Source organism: Mytilus edulis, chromosome 12 (genome assembly GCF_963676685.1).
Source record: "Mytilus edulis chromosome 12, xbMytEdul2.2, whole genome shotgun sequence".
In the NCBI taxonomy this organism is placed as follows: domain Eukaryota; kingdom Metazoa; phylum Mollusca; class Bivalvia; order Mytilida; family Mytilidae; genus Mytilus; species Mytilus edulis.
The window spans coordinates 33,212,147-33,229,638 of NC_092355.1; the positions used below are offsets into that span (position 1 = coordinate 33,212,147).

A 17,492-nucleotide genomic window follows, 5' to 3' on the forward strand; every position below is an offset into this window, starting at 1 on the left:
ATCTCATAAAAATATTTCTCCGATGAGTTGGATAACCTCCTATCCACTTCGATATTTGTACATGTAACTTTTGATCAGTAAAAAATATAGAAACATCTGCTATTATATATAGTAAAGTAATTGGAACTGATTTTTTCTTCTAAATTCTAAATTGCCCTTTCTGCAGTGACGTCATTTAGAACTGTTCTACAGTCCTTACTGATTTAGTCAGTTCTGCTGACAGTTCTACGGTTAGGACTGATTTGGTCAGTTCTACCTAGAACAGTTTTAGACAGTTCTACCCTAGAACTGATCCTGACAGTTCTACCTAGAACTGATTTAGTCAGTTCTACCTAGAACTGATCCTGACAGTTCTACCTAGAACAGTTCTAGGGTAGAACTGTTCTAGCTAGAACTGTTCTAGGACAGGTTAGAACAGTTCTATGACAGAATATTCTGACAGTTCTAATGAGAGGTTAGAAGTGATCTCCACTGTACTTCAAACTCTCATTTTATTCATACTGATTATACAAAGCGTTACATGCGATTGTTCTCATCAATAACACTGACCGATGTGAATCGTAGAAATATATCCTCTTTTGACCCTACATCATTTAACAGGAAAATTCCTTGAATTAAAACAAAATTAAAATTTTAAAACAAAGTCCGTGAAAACTGACCTAATAAACATGTACATGTACTTTTTGTTTAACATTACAGTGACAAAAACATGCAGTTTTGAATCTTGTAACAAATTATGTAAATATTTTCAATGTTCGATTTTTGTAAACAGCTGTCTTCATTACTCACGTTGGTTAATCAACATTAATTTTTATACACGTATGTAAATATTTTCAATGTTCGATTTTTGTAAACAGCTGTTTTTATTACTTACGTTGCTTAATCACCATAAAGGTTTATACACGTCTTCATTTCATCGCTTTACCATTTGAATTGTATCAGATAATAGGTAATGTAATTACGTATTTGTTTTAACATTGTTGATTTCATCAATAATACAAAGTAATGTAGACATATCCTTTGAACACGTCAATTATTATTGTTGTGTCTGTGCAAGCGAATGATGCCCTTTTAAATGGAGTATTTGCTCTTATAACTTTTTTGAAAGGTTAAAGTATTGTTTCTGATGTTCGATGCTTAATTGTATAGTATTTGCCAAACAGATTCATTTGAGTAGTATAGTGTACCTCATGTGATGTCAAGATGAATCGCCAAACAGATTAATTTGAGTAGTATAGTGTACCTCATGTGATGTCAAGATGAATCACCAAACAAATTCATTTGAGTAGTATAGTGTACCTCGTGTGATGTCAAGATGAATCGCCAAACAGATTCATTTGAGTAGTATAGTGTACTTATTTAATTTATTATACAGTATATCCTATTATTATGGTCTTTTACAGAATAATGATTTTTAAAAGTATTTTCTATGTTCGGACAGCTGAAATGTACCTGTTCAGGTAACATGTTGACTAGATCTATTCAAAGTAATCTTTTCAGCGGTTTGCATCCAATTAATTTCAAGTCAAAAGATTGCATGTGCGCAATATGAAATTTACTTAACCAGCCTTATTTCTTCAACAATAATTGAATGATCATGATTATCATTGCTACGTTTATTTAACGTTCATTGCAAGTATTTTCCTTCAACAAAATCACTGGGATTGAGCTATTTACACTCAATCGTGCTTTGTAAACGTACACAGATTTCACGTATTATTTCTGGTCCTGTTTTTACCATTGTCAAGTGAACATCCAGTATTAGAAAAATGCGCTTTTCAAAATATTTTCGACAATATCGTTTTGCATAAATATAGAATCTAAGGCTTGAATGATGCACTGTTAATTTAACATTTTACGTTAGAACGTCAAATGTTTTATCAAATTAAAGTTTAATATCGTTTCTTAACAACAATCATTAGTTATATGATGGTCAACTGATAACAATAAATGCCTTTGCCACTTAGTCTTGAGGGATTGAAATCGTGATGTCCAGCTTGCTGAAATATTTTTTGGAAGCCCTTCCTTTGTGAAATCAAGCTTACAACACATTGCAAATTCTAGAAATCGTTATTTGTTTATGAATTTATAATTGTCTACAATGTAAATTACTAGCAAAACCTTAATGTCTAGAATGGTCATCATTGATTCTACATAATTAATTGAACGTTGTATGATATACAACACATGTGTAACATTGATGTAATGCGTGACTAACGTACAACATCTACCTACACTTTTTTTTTTTCATTTTAAGTGAAATATGCATTTACAAGTGAAAATAATTTAATGTTACATTTCGTATATAGACAAACTGAATAATAGCATTTTCATTAAAATTTGTATGATTAAAAGTAAATGGTAAGATTTAAACGGTTCATTTAATTTGTTGTAAAAAAATAATAAGTTTTGAAAATCAATGATGATAATCGCAATCGATGATAAACAACCTTTAAAAAAACACATGGATGAACTGCAATTGATATTTCACTAAAAGAGTGAAGACAATATTGTAAAATATATGTATTATACATGTGAGGATTACTAAATAGTTGCTGAGATTTGCCATCCACATGGTTAATCAATAAAATTCAGAAAACCTCTCTTGAATATTTAAGATGATAATCCAGGTTCGAGGTATCATGCAAGTTTCAAAATTTAGTAACTCCCCTCTCAGGACAATATCTTTTTAAAAAACGTGCATCTGTGTCTCCCTTATCAAGGTAAAACGTAATATGAGGATTTATGTTACATAACTCCATGCATGAAAGGTCAAGGACATCGTGTGATTATTTAAAAAAAAAAATGAATTTCAAATATCAGCTATAAAACTAGGTGTTATAAGGTTATTATTTATTGTGAACACTTACCGAAATCATTTCTTCTTATCTTAACATATACTAATTATCGCGGTACATTCATAAAGTACTAAGAATATGACCCACTAAGTATCCTGTAGTTCACAGTGGTATATCAAATACACGCCATTAGGTGTTGTGCTCTTTGATGTTTTAACAGTGTTATATCAAAGGCACGCCGTTAGATGTTGTGCTCTATATCGTTCACAGTGGTATATCAAAAGCACGGCTTAAGTAGATGTGCTCTATACCGTTCACAGTGGTATATCCAAAGCACGGCGTTAGTAGTTGCGATCTATGACGTTCACATTGGTATATCAAAGGTATGACAGTACTCGGTACATATCTAATGTTGTTAAAATGTTACCCGTGTAGTATATGTTTCGTATGAATAGTAGTTTGAATACTTTAACACTATATTGACTTGCAACGACGACATACATGTGGTAAATTTTGTCATCCCCAAATATAAGTATCAGACGTGGGTTACTTACTTATATATACAGATCTCATTAAGATACATGTAGGCCAAATGCATGCACATGAACAATTCCTTTGATTATGTTTAAACATTTGTATTTACCAATATTTCATAAGTTATCCAGATATTATTGAATTAGATATAAGAAAAAAAGTAAGGTTACAATGTAACTCCAGAATGTTTTTGATATACTAGCGGTTCTTTTTTCAAACAGTCATTAAATCTTTACCACTATTTAAAAAAATGATAAACAATCTCATTTCTAATACGTTCTTAGATTTTGTTTGAAACTTCAACTTTAATTTGTTTGTATTGCCCATCATTTTACCTTGGTTGGGTATTTTTATTTTAAAGTTGAATATATGTGTCATCTCTACAAAAATATTTGTTGTCAGTATAGTATTATAAGGGGCTGTGTTCACAATTTTTTGTGAAATTAAGTTTTTGAAGTTAAATAAAAAAAAATATAGTTTTATTGCAAAAACAATTACTGTGTGTAGCTGTCTTATTGGCCTACTTCAAACTCTCATTTTATTCATACTGATTATACAAAGCGTTACATGCGATTGTTCTCATCAATAACATTGACCGATGTGAATCGTAGAAATATATCCTCTTTTGACCCTACATCATTTAACAGGAAAATTCCTTGAATTAAAACAAAATTAAAATTTTAAAACAAAGTCCGTGAAAACTGACCTGATAAACATGTACATGTACTTTTCGTTTAACATTACAGTGAAAAAAAAACATGCAGTTTTGAATCTTGTAACAAATTATGTAAATATTTTCAATGTCCGATTTTTGTAAACAGCTGTCTTCATTACTCACGTTGGTTAATCAACATCAATTTTTATACACGTATGTAAATATTTTCAATGTTCGATTTTTGTAAACAGCTGTTTTCATTACTTACGTTGGTTAATCATCATAAAGGTTTATACACGTCTTCATTTCATCGCTTTACCATTTGAATTGTATCAGATAATAGGTAATGTAATTACATATTTGTTTTAACATTGTTGTTTTCATCAATAATTCAAAGTAATGTAGACATATCCTTTGAACACGTCAATTATTATTGTTGTGTCTGTGCAAGGGAATGATGCCCTTTTAAATGGAGTATTTGCTCGTATAACTTTTTTGAAAGGTTAAAGTATTGTTTCTGATGTTCGATGCTTAATTGTATAGTATTTGCCAAACAGATTCATTTGAGTAGTATAGTGAACCTCATGTGATGTCAAGATGAATCGCCAAACAGATTAATTTGAGTAGTATAGTGTACCTCATGTGATGTCAAGATGAATCACCAAACAAATTCATTTGAGTAGTATAGTGTACCTCGTGTGATGTCAAGATGAACCGCCAAACAGATTCATTTGAGTAGTATAGTGTACTTATTTAATTTATTATAGTGGATATCCTATTATTATGGTCTTTTACAGAATAATGATTTTTAAAAGTATTTTCTATGTTCGGACAGCTGAAATGTACCTGTTCAGGTAACATGTTGACTAGATCTATTCAAAGTAATCTTTTCAGCGGTTTGCATCCAATTAATTTCAAGTCAAAAGATTGCATGTGCGCAATATGAAATTTACTTAACCAGCCTAATTTCTTCAACAATAATTGAATAATCATGATTATCATTGCTACGTTTATGTAACGTTAATTGCAAGTATTTTCCTTAAAAGAAATCACTGGGATTGAGCTATTTACACTCAATCGTGCTTTGTAAACGTACACAGATTTCACGTATTAATTTCTGGTCCTGTTTTTACCATTGTCAATTGAACATCCAGTATTAGAAAAATGCGCTTTTGAAAATATTTTCCACAATATCATTTTGCATAAATATAGAATCTAAGGCTTGAATGATGCACTGTTAATTTAACATTTTACGTTAGAACGTCAAATGTATATTAAATTAAAGTTTAATAATGTTTCTTAATAACAATCATTAGTTATATGATGGTCAACTGATAACAACAATTGCCTTTACCACTTAGTCTTGAGGGATTGAAATCGTGATGTCCAGCTTGCTGAAATATTTTTTGGAAGCCCTTCCTTTGTGAAATCAAGCTTACAACACATTGCACATTCTAGACATCGTTATTTATTTATGAATTTATAATTGGCTACAATGTAAATTACTAGCAAAACCACCTTGTCTAGAATAGTCATTATTGATTCTGCATAATTAATTGAACGTTGTACGATATGCAACACATGTTTAACAATGATGTAATGCGTGACTAACGTACAACATCTACCTATACCTTTTTTTGAGTTAAATTAAAAAAAAGAAAGTAACATTTTATTGCAATAACGATTACATAGGACTAGCTGTCAGAGACTGTGAGTACTTTCAGATACTAGTATGTACGTAATGCATTTTTTGTTTCATGTGGTGATGTATAAGTACCATACCACGTCCACTCTGTGTTTTGTTACTTGCTTGACTTGCGTTCTGCCCATTTCAACTGATTAATATAGTTTGTTCATAGGTTGTACTGTCACACCACTATCCCAGGGTAGTGAGAGGGTTGGGCGCTCGTTATAATGTTTAACCCCGCCCTATTATGTATGTGCCTGTCCGAAGTGAGAAGCCTTGAATTCAGTGGTTGTCGTTTGTTGCTATATATCATATTTGTTTAAAATATGTAATTTTGAGGTCTTGTATCAATGACGGTATGATTACAATATGGGTTTTACTCGTTGTTGAATCCGTGCTAATTTATGTGTCTCTTTTTGGTTTCTTGTGGAGAGTTGTCTTATTGACTTTATAGTATATCTTCCTATTTTTTTTTATAGTATACGTTCATTTTAAAATTTGTAACTTATGTAATAAGACCAATGTAAATGTTTCAGCATCAAACCATGTCGAATTGTTGGTACATGATTATGTTTGCCCTCTCCGTATACCATGTATCGAACGCAGGAAGTAGTAAGTATCATTTTATATATGTAAACCTCAGATCTGTGTAAGGCCTCAAATCTGTGTCCGTTTCTCAAATATATGCCTCATCGTGACGTCAATCGATTATCTATATCCATCGCAAATATGTGTCCATTAAAAAGATAAAGTCTTAAATCTGCATTTTATTATGTTTGAAATCTTTTTTTCAAGTTTGTGTCGCAATGCGCAAATTTATGCCCGTCTAATAAGTTCGGAATAATTGTTCGTTGTCCAAACATTTCCTATGATTGTTATTTAAGTCTTGAGATTTCCTTTATATACATTTAGATCATTGATCATAAGAGTAAAGCGACAAAAACTTTTTACCATTCTGTCAGAAAACGGCACTTTCCATTCCTCAACAAATTTTGTTTACTCCCAAATTTTGAAGTTCTTTTGTGGCCTTCCCAATCAGTACAATGTAAGTCATATCCGTCAAAAACGTTTTTGGAATTGGATCCTTTCAAATACATTTTTTTGCGCTTATTAGATATAATGTATCCTTCATTTGGAATAGTGTCCTACTCCGCCATCATTCCTTTTATGTAGTGACGTCATATACTTAATAACGTTTTGTTATGTTTCACGTCGATGAAAGGACATAGATTTGAGACAAATTTGGTCGTAGATTTCAGTAAATGAAGAGTATATATGTGAGACAATACAGGACATAGATTTGAGCAAATAAAGGACATAGATTTGGGAAAGGACATACATTTGAGGCCGGACTTAGATTTGAGGCTTACATATACAACTGGCTTAATTGTAAATTAGGGTCACAATACATCACAATAACCACTATATTATTGTAAGTCTATTGTTATACGACATAAATCTTATAAAACGTAATTATGAAGTTCGGGTCAATGTAAACTAAGTTGGTGTAATTTTCAATCAATGAATACATGCATATAATCTTTTGTCATAGCAAATACAAAGTAATTTATATACAAAGATTTGAAACCAAGTTTGATCCATCATTTTAAACATTATAAAATGCCTGTACCAAGTCGTGAATATGACAGTTGTTATCCATTCGTTTGATGTGTTTGAGCTTTTGATTTTGCAATTTGCTAAGGGACTTTCTGTTTTAAATTTTTCCTTGAAGTTCGTTTTTTTTTGTTATTTTACGTTTATGCGGTCATAGCATTTGCCTCTTAGCGATTATTTCGCGTCACATCATGTCATTTCGTGTTGCACACATTTAAGTTCGAAAGAAAAAAGTCATACGGATTAGAATAGTTATCAAAATATTTGTATATAAATAACAATGTATTTGCTTTGAACAAAAATTTAAAAAGTTTTTCTAGAAACATATTTCATATTGTACTTTTATTAAGGACTCAATCGTCGATGTAAGGTCTCAAATGGAAGATGCGGAAAGAACACAGATTTAACTTGTTCTAACATGTTTGGTCCAGGATGGACAGAGAAAGGCAAATGCTGTGGTAAAAGATCGTGTTGTGTTTGTAAGTATGCATTATAATTGCTATCTTACAGTTGAAATGGTATGATTGAAGAATATCAACTTAACATACTATCTAGAATGTGCCTGTCCCAGGTCCGGAGCCTGTAATTCAGTGATTTTCTGTCTTTTTTTTTTGGTTTTCATCGAATTTATTTTGTATTTATCCAAGTTGTGAAATTCAAATTATACCTTCGTAAGTTTGATAGAGATTTCCCAATTTGCTACGTATCAGGTACGGTTGGTACGTAACACAACCGTTGGTGCTGTTTTGGAGATATTTTTTAATGCATGAGATTATTGTTTTCATCATGGTAAAATTAAAGAAATCGAATTGCATATCAGCGATAAAAAGCTTAATCTTTTTATATAATTACGATTTCAATACTTCTAGAACACTTTTTTCGTGATTTTAAACGAGAATATTTATTGTGAGCACACAAGAATAAATCAAATAGTCTTTACTGGAACTGAGTTGCCTCAACCTTTAGATTCTAAATATAGATTGGCGTTTCTGTTTGTTTGGCTTTTACTTCGTTTTGTGTATATTTAGAAAAAAAACTTAGAATAGAGAATGTTTTCTAATACTTAAATAGAATTTGGAATAATTAGAAATTATTTATTAATAATATCTACTGGTGTCGTTATAAATTGTATGCGTTTAAATGGCAAAATTGTTTTGAAAATTGTATTGACTTTTTTCCTTTAACGCAACACACGTGGTAAAAATACCAATCTATCTTTTTCCTTATATTTTGTCACTGACCTTTTCGGGGCGGATGTAATCATTAGAAAAAAAAAGTTGTTGATTATATTACTTTAAGAATGAATATGAATTATGATGACACTAACGAAAACCATTTCTTGAGTCGAAATATTTATCATTACAATATGATCGATTTCATCTTTTTCGTTTATCATTATATTGTTATATATTGTTTTTACATCAATATTGGTAATTGTGTGTACATCACGAGCTTGCGAGTAGTATATACAGTAGTTATAATCTACGAGGGATATTGTTAACCAGTATCCATCCATAAATCATTTTATATGTGCAGCAATGCTAGATAGACTTCTTTCATCCCAGCATATTTTTTCACTGATTATGGCAATAATTTGACGCTATTTTTGCACTAATGCAATATGACTCTTTTAACTCTTGGCATTGTTCTACGGGAAATACTATGTTGCGTGTTTTGCACCAGTTACAACTGATTTCTGTACACAACATTATGGATCATTTTCATCGGTTGGTAAATGTTTCTAGGTAATTTGTTCAGGTTTATTTGTTTCATGAATACGATCCTACGAAACATACTTCAACTATAGGCTTTCTTCTTTTTCACGGCTTACTGCGAAAAAGATATATGAACTGTTACTAAAATTTATATAGCAAAGTCATTTAAGAAGGGTTTTTTTAAACTTCTAATCCGAGGATACAGGTAATTTTCCAAACAAGGGATGATGTCATGTTACTACGATATCAGTTATAGCTCTATGCATACTTGCTCAAAGGCAAATTATATCTTTGATATCAGGATATGGAAGTTAAGGGTAACTATAGGCTCTTAATTCTACAATATCTTTCATGACTAAAATCTCATTTTTGTCAATATTTTTTCTTTTTCTCTTGAATATTTTGCCGCACACTACGAAAGTATAAACACTGTCATGTAATGGCAATAACTTAAGGGTTATAACCATTACTTTCATAAAAGATAATCAAACTTCACAACAAATGGAAGATTTAAACATCCTTGACTGGCTTATCAGCCCTTGTACGGTCGGGCAAATTAACATATAATTGGCTGTACATTTATTTTATCATTATGTTTTTGTTATTGAGGTCAATTCATTTTGCTAAAACAAATTTAATGTGTTCATGTTTTTAAAAAACCTACCACAAAATACAAAACTAAATCATTTTATATTGATATAAAGTTATTACGAACAAAATTTATATAGGTTTAAAATTTGTTTTGTAGTTCACATGTTGTAGCTTCTTTTTGTCTATGGATTTTTAAGGGGACATAACTCTTCACTATACACATTTCGTACAACGGTTACTGGCAACGATTGCTTGAAAGCATAATCGAGTGCACACAATATTGTTTATTATGAATACAAGAAGTAACAACATGAAATGACTACCAAATTACAGCTAAAAATTCTCAAACTAGTTCTGTATATGATTCATAAAACATACGTTGATATTAAGTCTATACATCAATTATTCCCAAAAGTTAAATGACATCTCCCAGTTCGTAGTACGGTTGGTACGGTAGCAAATCGTGATACCTCTAATAGTGAAGAGAACATGGAAATAATGTTTGTCTATTTATTTGTTTTAATAATAATTAAGATATGACTTTAAGAGATATATTGCAGTTCAATGTGAGGATTTACAGATTGATAACGGGAAAGCCATTATAAATGGTATAGGAGTTGGTTCTACTGCAACTTTGTCCTGCGAAAGTGGGTATCGTCTTCTAGGAAAACCAGTACTTACTTGCTCACAAAACGGATGGAGTGACTATATTCCTATATGCTTTGGTACGGACCCTATATATTCTATATATTGTAGGTGGTATGAAGTTATAAACCTAACTATATTTTAATAACATCTAACTATCTCTGAAAGTACTGAGTTCACAAAAGTAAACTGTCAGTATTATATTTACTAAAATTTGGTATATGCATGTCAATCACGTTCTAAATTGTTGTTATTTTCCAATTGTGACCAATCTGAAATAATGTATTTTTCTTAAACTATGAAATAAAACAATTTAAAAAAAAATCCTCCCTGTTACCAACTCTGTCTTGTTACTCAAGATTCTTTCATGTTACCGACAAATCTGACTATATTTTAGTATATTACCTAACCTTTTTGTATTGCAAATGCTAAAATAGATAATGGCAATTCAAAAAATAGTGTAGGATATACTAGTAAACCACAAATAGTATCTTAAACTTATTCCTTATTCCTATTAGAAAATTTCTAAAATTGATTCACTTTGGTAACAGGAAAGAACTGGAATTGTTTTGTACCATTTTTAAATTTTTCATTGTTTTTATCAGATTTAACAATTGTTTGAATTAAAGACAACAGTTCCTAAATCTTAAATGTGCGTTCTACGATTTGAGCGATTAAAATACAGAGTCTAAAGACATTGTTTGGTTTTTTTTCTTGTTGCCAAAAATTAAACTTTTTCAGATATTGTCTCATACACTAAAACAATGTTGCAGAAAGTTTTGCTTTTAATCTTTTGAGTTTCTTAGAAAACACACACAAACTTAAAGCTTGCTCACATATTGTTTAAACTAGTAAATAAGGACGAATTCAAGTCATTGCCAACACAAAATATTTGATATCTTGATTCTATAGCATGTCCAGAAACTGTTGTTACGTTTGATGGATCAACATACATATTCAGGTGTGGAAAATATAACTGGTATACAGCAGAGGTATTATTATTTATTTATGTTAACATACCGCAATGGTGATTTAGTATGCTTGTATATTGCTGGATTTTTTGGTGTGCCATCCCTTGAACAAAAAGTATGATTGACTCTCCGGTACAATATGTATACAAATGTAATATTAAGGACAATGATCGCCTTAGATTCAGAATTAAGTTTCCGGGTATGGTTATATGTCATAAATTGTTACCTTGTGAATTAGCACTTTACAACTTCCGGTCTTATTACATCTAGCAAAAAGTACAAAATCAAAAATACCGAACTCCTAGAAAAATTTAAAACGGAAGTTCATAATCTAATGGCAAAATCTAAAGCTCAAACATATCAGACGATGAATAACAGCTGTCATATTTCTGAACTGGTACAGGCGTTTTCCCACTTTTAAAATGGTTCATTATACCTGGTTCTATAGCTAGCTTAACCTCTCACCTGTATAACAATCGCATAAGAATCTTTTAATTAGTCATTCACCTATAATGATGATCTTCTGTGGTCAATAATCAAGATTACAATGAATGGATGAATGTATGCATGCCTCAGTGCTTTAGATTATTGATCTGTTCAATAATCTTGTTAAGGTCTGCCTCCCATTTTCTTTTTTATCTTTTACTCAACAAAGACACAATGTCTTCAAGTTCTGAAAAATGTAATCCTTGATTTCAAATCTTGCAATTGTAACGTCTCCACTGACCCCTTGGAATGGAGTTGATATATCTCAATTGACATTGCACGCTCGTGTTCACAGTTTACTGACTTATTAAGTAGGGGTGTACCCTTACAGAGTTCTTTAACATAATTAGGAATACAAACGAGTGAAATCGACAGTAAATAACATTCACCGTCATCACGCATGTGTTGATTTTAGAATCATTAGCGTCAGCATATTTTTTTGTTTTACTGATTGTGTCCTTTTTTCCGATTCTAACAATTTTACTGATTGTGTTTTTGGATTGTGGCTGATGTAAGCGTGGTAAAAGGTGCTTAAAACTTATGTTGTATCCTTTTTCTTTCTTTTACTTAACTTCATGCGATATCGTTAAATTACATTTATCAGCTTGGTGTATCTCTTGTTATTAGATTTAAGAGATTTGAACATTGACAAGTTACTGTTACCTTGATTTATTTCTTGAATAGCAGGTAGACCCAATACAAGGTACAAGTCTTGCATTCAATCGAAAAAGATAAGCGTCTACTGCTTTCATATCTAAATTATCATGCAAATTTTCACCCAGTCAAATTTTAAGAATTTGAAAAAATACGCACAACTAGCAGTTACTCTATTTACTTTAAGGAGCTATTAAACCAATAGTTCCAAGTGGTAAAGTTGAAATCATCCCTTTGTAAATTTTACTTACGCCATCACGAGTTGATTGTTACAGAATATACTTTTCTAGAATGACACCTATTGAATTAGATTTATGAACGGGTTTGTACTAATATGAGCAGCATGAAGGGAGCCACATCCGGAGCATGATCAACTACCCCTTCTGGAGCACCTGCGATAAAAGCCAGTTTTTGGTAGAGTTTGTGTTGCTCAGTTATTAGTTTTCTACGTTGTGATTTGTATACTTTTGTTTGTCTGTTGGTCTTTTCTCGACTTATGGGTGTGAATGTCTCTCTTGTATCTTTCGCCTCTCTGTTACAGATCAAACGACAATTTCAATACCTAAAATTAAAGACTGTTGAAGCTTTTCTCTCTCTTTCTAGAGTTAAACCACACAGGTACCGTATCAGTCAAGCAGTGTTTGGTAGTGACCGTTAAACATGTTAAGTGTTGATTTCAGGCGTCATGTCTGATAAACATGAATTTGTAAAATAGACCAAAAAAATCAAACTTTAAACAAGTCAGATGTCAATTTGAAATAGATAAAAGATACATCCCTCTTTGATGGTTTGATTTCGATCAAAATTCAAATATTTACAACACATATGCATGGGAGGTTTCTTTTTGAAAAGAGGAGATAAACCAACACTGTATTAAAATGTAAATGTAAGCTATTTCCAAAATCATTAAAAATTATCTAACATATTTTTGTTCTCGAGTATTGCATAAACGAATACTACGTTAACGTAGATTATTTATACGAAATTGTGTTAAGAAATGTGTTTACTGAGCTGAATATTGTCTACTGTAGAATTACTGTGAAACTCAAGGAGGAAATCTGACAACGATTGAAACAAGGGAAGAAAACCAATTTCTAAAATATGTTGTTACTTTGATAAAGACGACAGGAGAAGCTTCGCCTAGTAAGGATTTATTTAACATATTTACGAGATCATTCAAAGGTTATGTTTCTATATACGATATAATCATTTTTCAAAGATTTTTCAAAATTTCAAATACTTTTGAGGTTGACTTGTATATTGGCGCTATGATTTAATTTAGAATACATAATTTTACGTGCTGTACACAACGACTGTATGCCAATACATACAAATAATAATAATAAAAAAAAAAACAGCGTGTTTCAATTGGTAAGTTTCTATTATGTATTTAAATGACATAATAAGACTTGAACTCTTATTTTTCGGAATCATTTAAGGAACATGCAATTTTGTTAACCTGGCTGAAATCGATGAAGGATACCAATTGACAAAATACACTCGTTAACACACACATACACACTAAAATAGTATCATAGTTGAATCAAACTAATGGAATTGTCTTTATATTATGATCATGGAAGTTATATAACTTGGCATCAAAGTACACAATGAAGGTATTCGGAATACATGTATTGCGCTCGTTAAATTCATATCAATTGGCATTACTGAACACAATGAAAGTTATACCTAGTTTTGCGCTCATGAAAATCATTTTGAAACCTTTTGAAATAAAAAAAAAACAGAGCAAATATTTATCAATTAGTTACGTGATTTTCATGCTTCACAAATACTACATTTTGATATGAATTTTTTATCTTGTAATATTAACAGGATTTAGATAGTATCGGTATATTATGATAAGCTGATGTCCATGTAAATATAATACGTGCATTGTTATATTGCTGTCTATAATAAAATAATTTTTAGACTGAGCTGTGCTGAAATCACTACCAATAGTATAATATGTCAGTGTGACATGCTAACGTTCATAATTATAACGAATGTTTGGCAGATTTTAAGACTTAAAACGAATTTGCGATAGTTGGATCAACCACGAATAATCGTTGCTGTGTGCACCTACTTAATCAGTTATCTTGTCCATAGAAATACATGTAGATACGCTGTATCAATTTACGAATGACTTTCATACTTTATAAATTCTCTTTTTTTTCATACAAATAATCTTGTCTATTCACATGTTTACTTACGGTATGTTCTGTGTGGTGTTGATATTCTTTCGATTTTTAACTCAGGAAGTAAATCAATGTCAACTTATGGTTAATGTAATTTTAGATCACTGGTGGATAGGTCTAACAGACATAAAGACCGAAAACTCATTTGAGTGGATTTCGGGTCATCCTCTGTCACACACTGACTGGTATCAAGGTCAACCAGATAATAAAGATAGAATAAGATTAACAACTAATGTGGACTGTGTTTCCTTAAATCCTAGAACATCATTCCAATGGTTTGATTCAAATTGCGTGACTGCTGCCGTTTGCCAAGCATTGTGTGAAATTTGGTCAGTATTTACATATATTCCAAAAAAAGATATAACTTATACATTTTTGACATCCTTGCATTCTTTTTTCATTTCACTTTTATCAAAATAATTGTTTTTTCATTATTTTCAAATGACATGATAAAATGGAAAGTATTCACACACATTCTTAAATATGATATCACTATTTCATTCTTGTCAACATTTTCAATTCCGTTAATTGGTGCGAAAATATCTGATACAAATTATTTATATTATAATGTTTGTGGAACGGGTTAAGCATTTAAAAGCAATTGTCTGTTGTGGAATTTCGACTTCTATCCTTCTCTCAAATCAGGTTACTTTGATAAACGTGTCTGTGAAATCTTATCTTGGAAATAACAGACACCGAATGTAAATTTAGAGAATTAGTTGACAACGACCATGATTATTCAAACACATGTGTGATAGAATGTCTACATGTGTTGGCTTGTCAACACCTTAGATTGAAGACACATCCTAAACTTACAATTGTCAGACAACAAACTTTTGAGTATTGATTTTTTTAACCCGTTTTTATTGTTTTCCCAATGCTCAAAATGGCCGGTATCTTTTTTGAGCTTTCTGTTTTACTATTACTCAAATAAGTGAAAACATAGTTGTATGTCACTCAATAATATATTTATGAGATATTTAGGTATTCACTCATTAACATGACTAAGTGATTTAAGTAAATTTGAATTATTAGATATAATTATTCACATATACATATAATCGTATGTTTCATCTTTTGCAGATGACAGTAGCAGTCATCAATTTCAGAACAAATCAGCATAATGTGACATTCTGATCAGTTTTAATAAAACAATTTGAAAAGTCAATGTCGTATATCTGTTTGTCTACTGCCTACCAATATATTTTAGGGTCTTACATCTTTAAATACCAAATCAATTCAACAAATACTAACTGAATAGTGTCCTATGCCCAATTGAGTGTCGATTTTAACGTCTGTGATATTTGCATTATCGGAGATTTAATTCCTATCAACCCACTATACCTTGTTCTATCTGAAGTTATACGGTTTCCTGGTTTTTTTTATTGCTGCTAAATCATTTGTCTTCCGAATCGGTTTATGCCATTTAATTAAAGGTAAAGGTCTACTGATGCCCTTTTTTTCATCTAAAAACCGATATAAATGTGACCAGTAAGATATGATTGATAAATATAGAGAAAGAAAAACACAGCTAAAATATTAAACTTGATACTCTGCTGCCATCAAACAATGCCTTTTAAAATCTCAACTGTCTACAAATTGTGGTCCGATCTTACTGGTTCGTTCGTTAACTTATTGAAAAAATATCAGATACTATGAAAGGTTTGTTAAAACCAAAGTCTCAAAACTTTTTAACAGTGCAACTAGAAAAATAAATTCTGACGAATTAGCAGGGCTGGCAATTAAGTGTTCACTCTTTGCGATGCAACATACTAGGATGAAGAAAAAATAACGATGCGTTTCAGATTTGTGCGTATATTATACTCCTCAAATATGCAAACACAGGTAAACAAACTACTACGCTTCAAATTTAGCACGAACATCTTGCTTTAAGAAAACAAGCTCATCCTTTGAACACCATATCTTCGTCTTTTTCAATCCCCTTGATTCATTACATTTAGGAGCGTATGATAATCGATGGCGAATGTTCATTTCGTCGTAAGGCATAAAGTCGTGAAGAGAAAAATCGTAAAACATCTCCTTTTTATAACTGTTCTACATTTTGTTTAGACTTTAGACGATGCAAACACACAAGACGTCACAATTGGGCTTTATACAGGTTGTACATACTAGATTTTCAACTGTTTTTGGCTGTATCATTCCCGATGAATGTAAAATACAAAGTATAATTCTGTTAAATAGATATATTTACCTGGTAGGTTTGGGCTGAACGCTGATGACTTTAATCTTTAAAGTTAATTTAAAATTATGAACATATCAATAATAACTAAAGTCAACACAGTAGTGCTGAATACTGGGCTGGTGATACCTTCGGGAAATAAATCTCCACTAGACGTGGCATCGACCCGGTGGTTGCAAATAAACTCACCATAGATGCCAAGATTAAAAATTTATATTAACGCCAGATGCGTGTTTCGTCGAACAATCGACAACCACTGAATAACAGGCTTCTGACTTCCGAAAATCGTGCTCAACTAAGGTTTCCATGACAGTGAACATGATTTGAATTTAAAAAAGCTCAGACAAGAAATGGAATCAATCATAATACCAAACAAAAAGACTTATATGAACGCCTTAGCACCATTGATCTGGCCATGTTTGGTTTTAATTAGTTCTGTTTTTAGAAAAGATCCTTTTGTTGACAGACGTTTGGACGGACTGATGACGGACGCCAAGTGATGGCTCAAGCTAAAAAAAAAGTTGATGTCATTTGAGGTAACGTTTGACTATAAACAAAGCGAACTGAAAGAATTATAAAACTTATAAGCATTTTACGACCTGTCATAAGTCCATTAAATCGCTCGAAAATTCGAAATGGATCTGTATGAAATGTTCATGTTGCATTTTGAGAGATGGTCTGAACATCCTTACACTCTCTCTAATGTCACTGGATTTCTGCTGGCACCTGCAAAAATAACAATTGTCA

General features: G+C 31.4%; 1 protein-coding gene across 2 annotated transcripts; it reads left to right on the forward strand.

Moving 5' to 3' along the window:
* Nucleotides 1-4,259: 4,259 nt before the first annotated feature.
* On the forward strand, nucleotides 4,260-15,713 carry LOC139498298 (C-type lectin domain family 18 member B-like). 2 transcript variants are annotated; one of them, XM_071286665.1, is made up of 8 exons: nucleotides 4,260-4,330; nucleotides 6,211-6,286; nucleotides 7,639-7,767; nucleotides 10,155-10,319; nucleotides 11,152-11,231; nucleotides 13,382-13,493; nucleotides 14,646-14,874; nucleotides 15,629-15,713. In XM_071286665.1, coding segments are annotated over exons 2-8 (783 nt in total). In that variant the 5' UTR covers nucleotides 4,260-4,330; nucleotides 6,211-6,219; the 3' UTR covers nucleotides 15,630-15,713. The 2 variants fall into 2 exon arrangements, with proteins under 2 accessions (XP_071142766.1, XP_071142767.1); XM_071286666.1 differs by lacking the exon at nucleotides 4,260-4,330 and adding an exon at nucleotides 5,571-5,697.
* The last annotated feature ends 1,779 nt before the right edge of the window (nucleotides 15,714-17,492 follow it).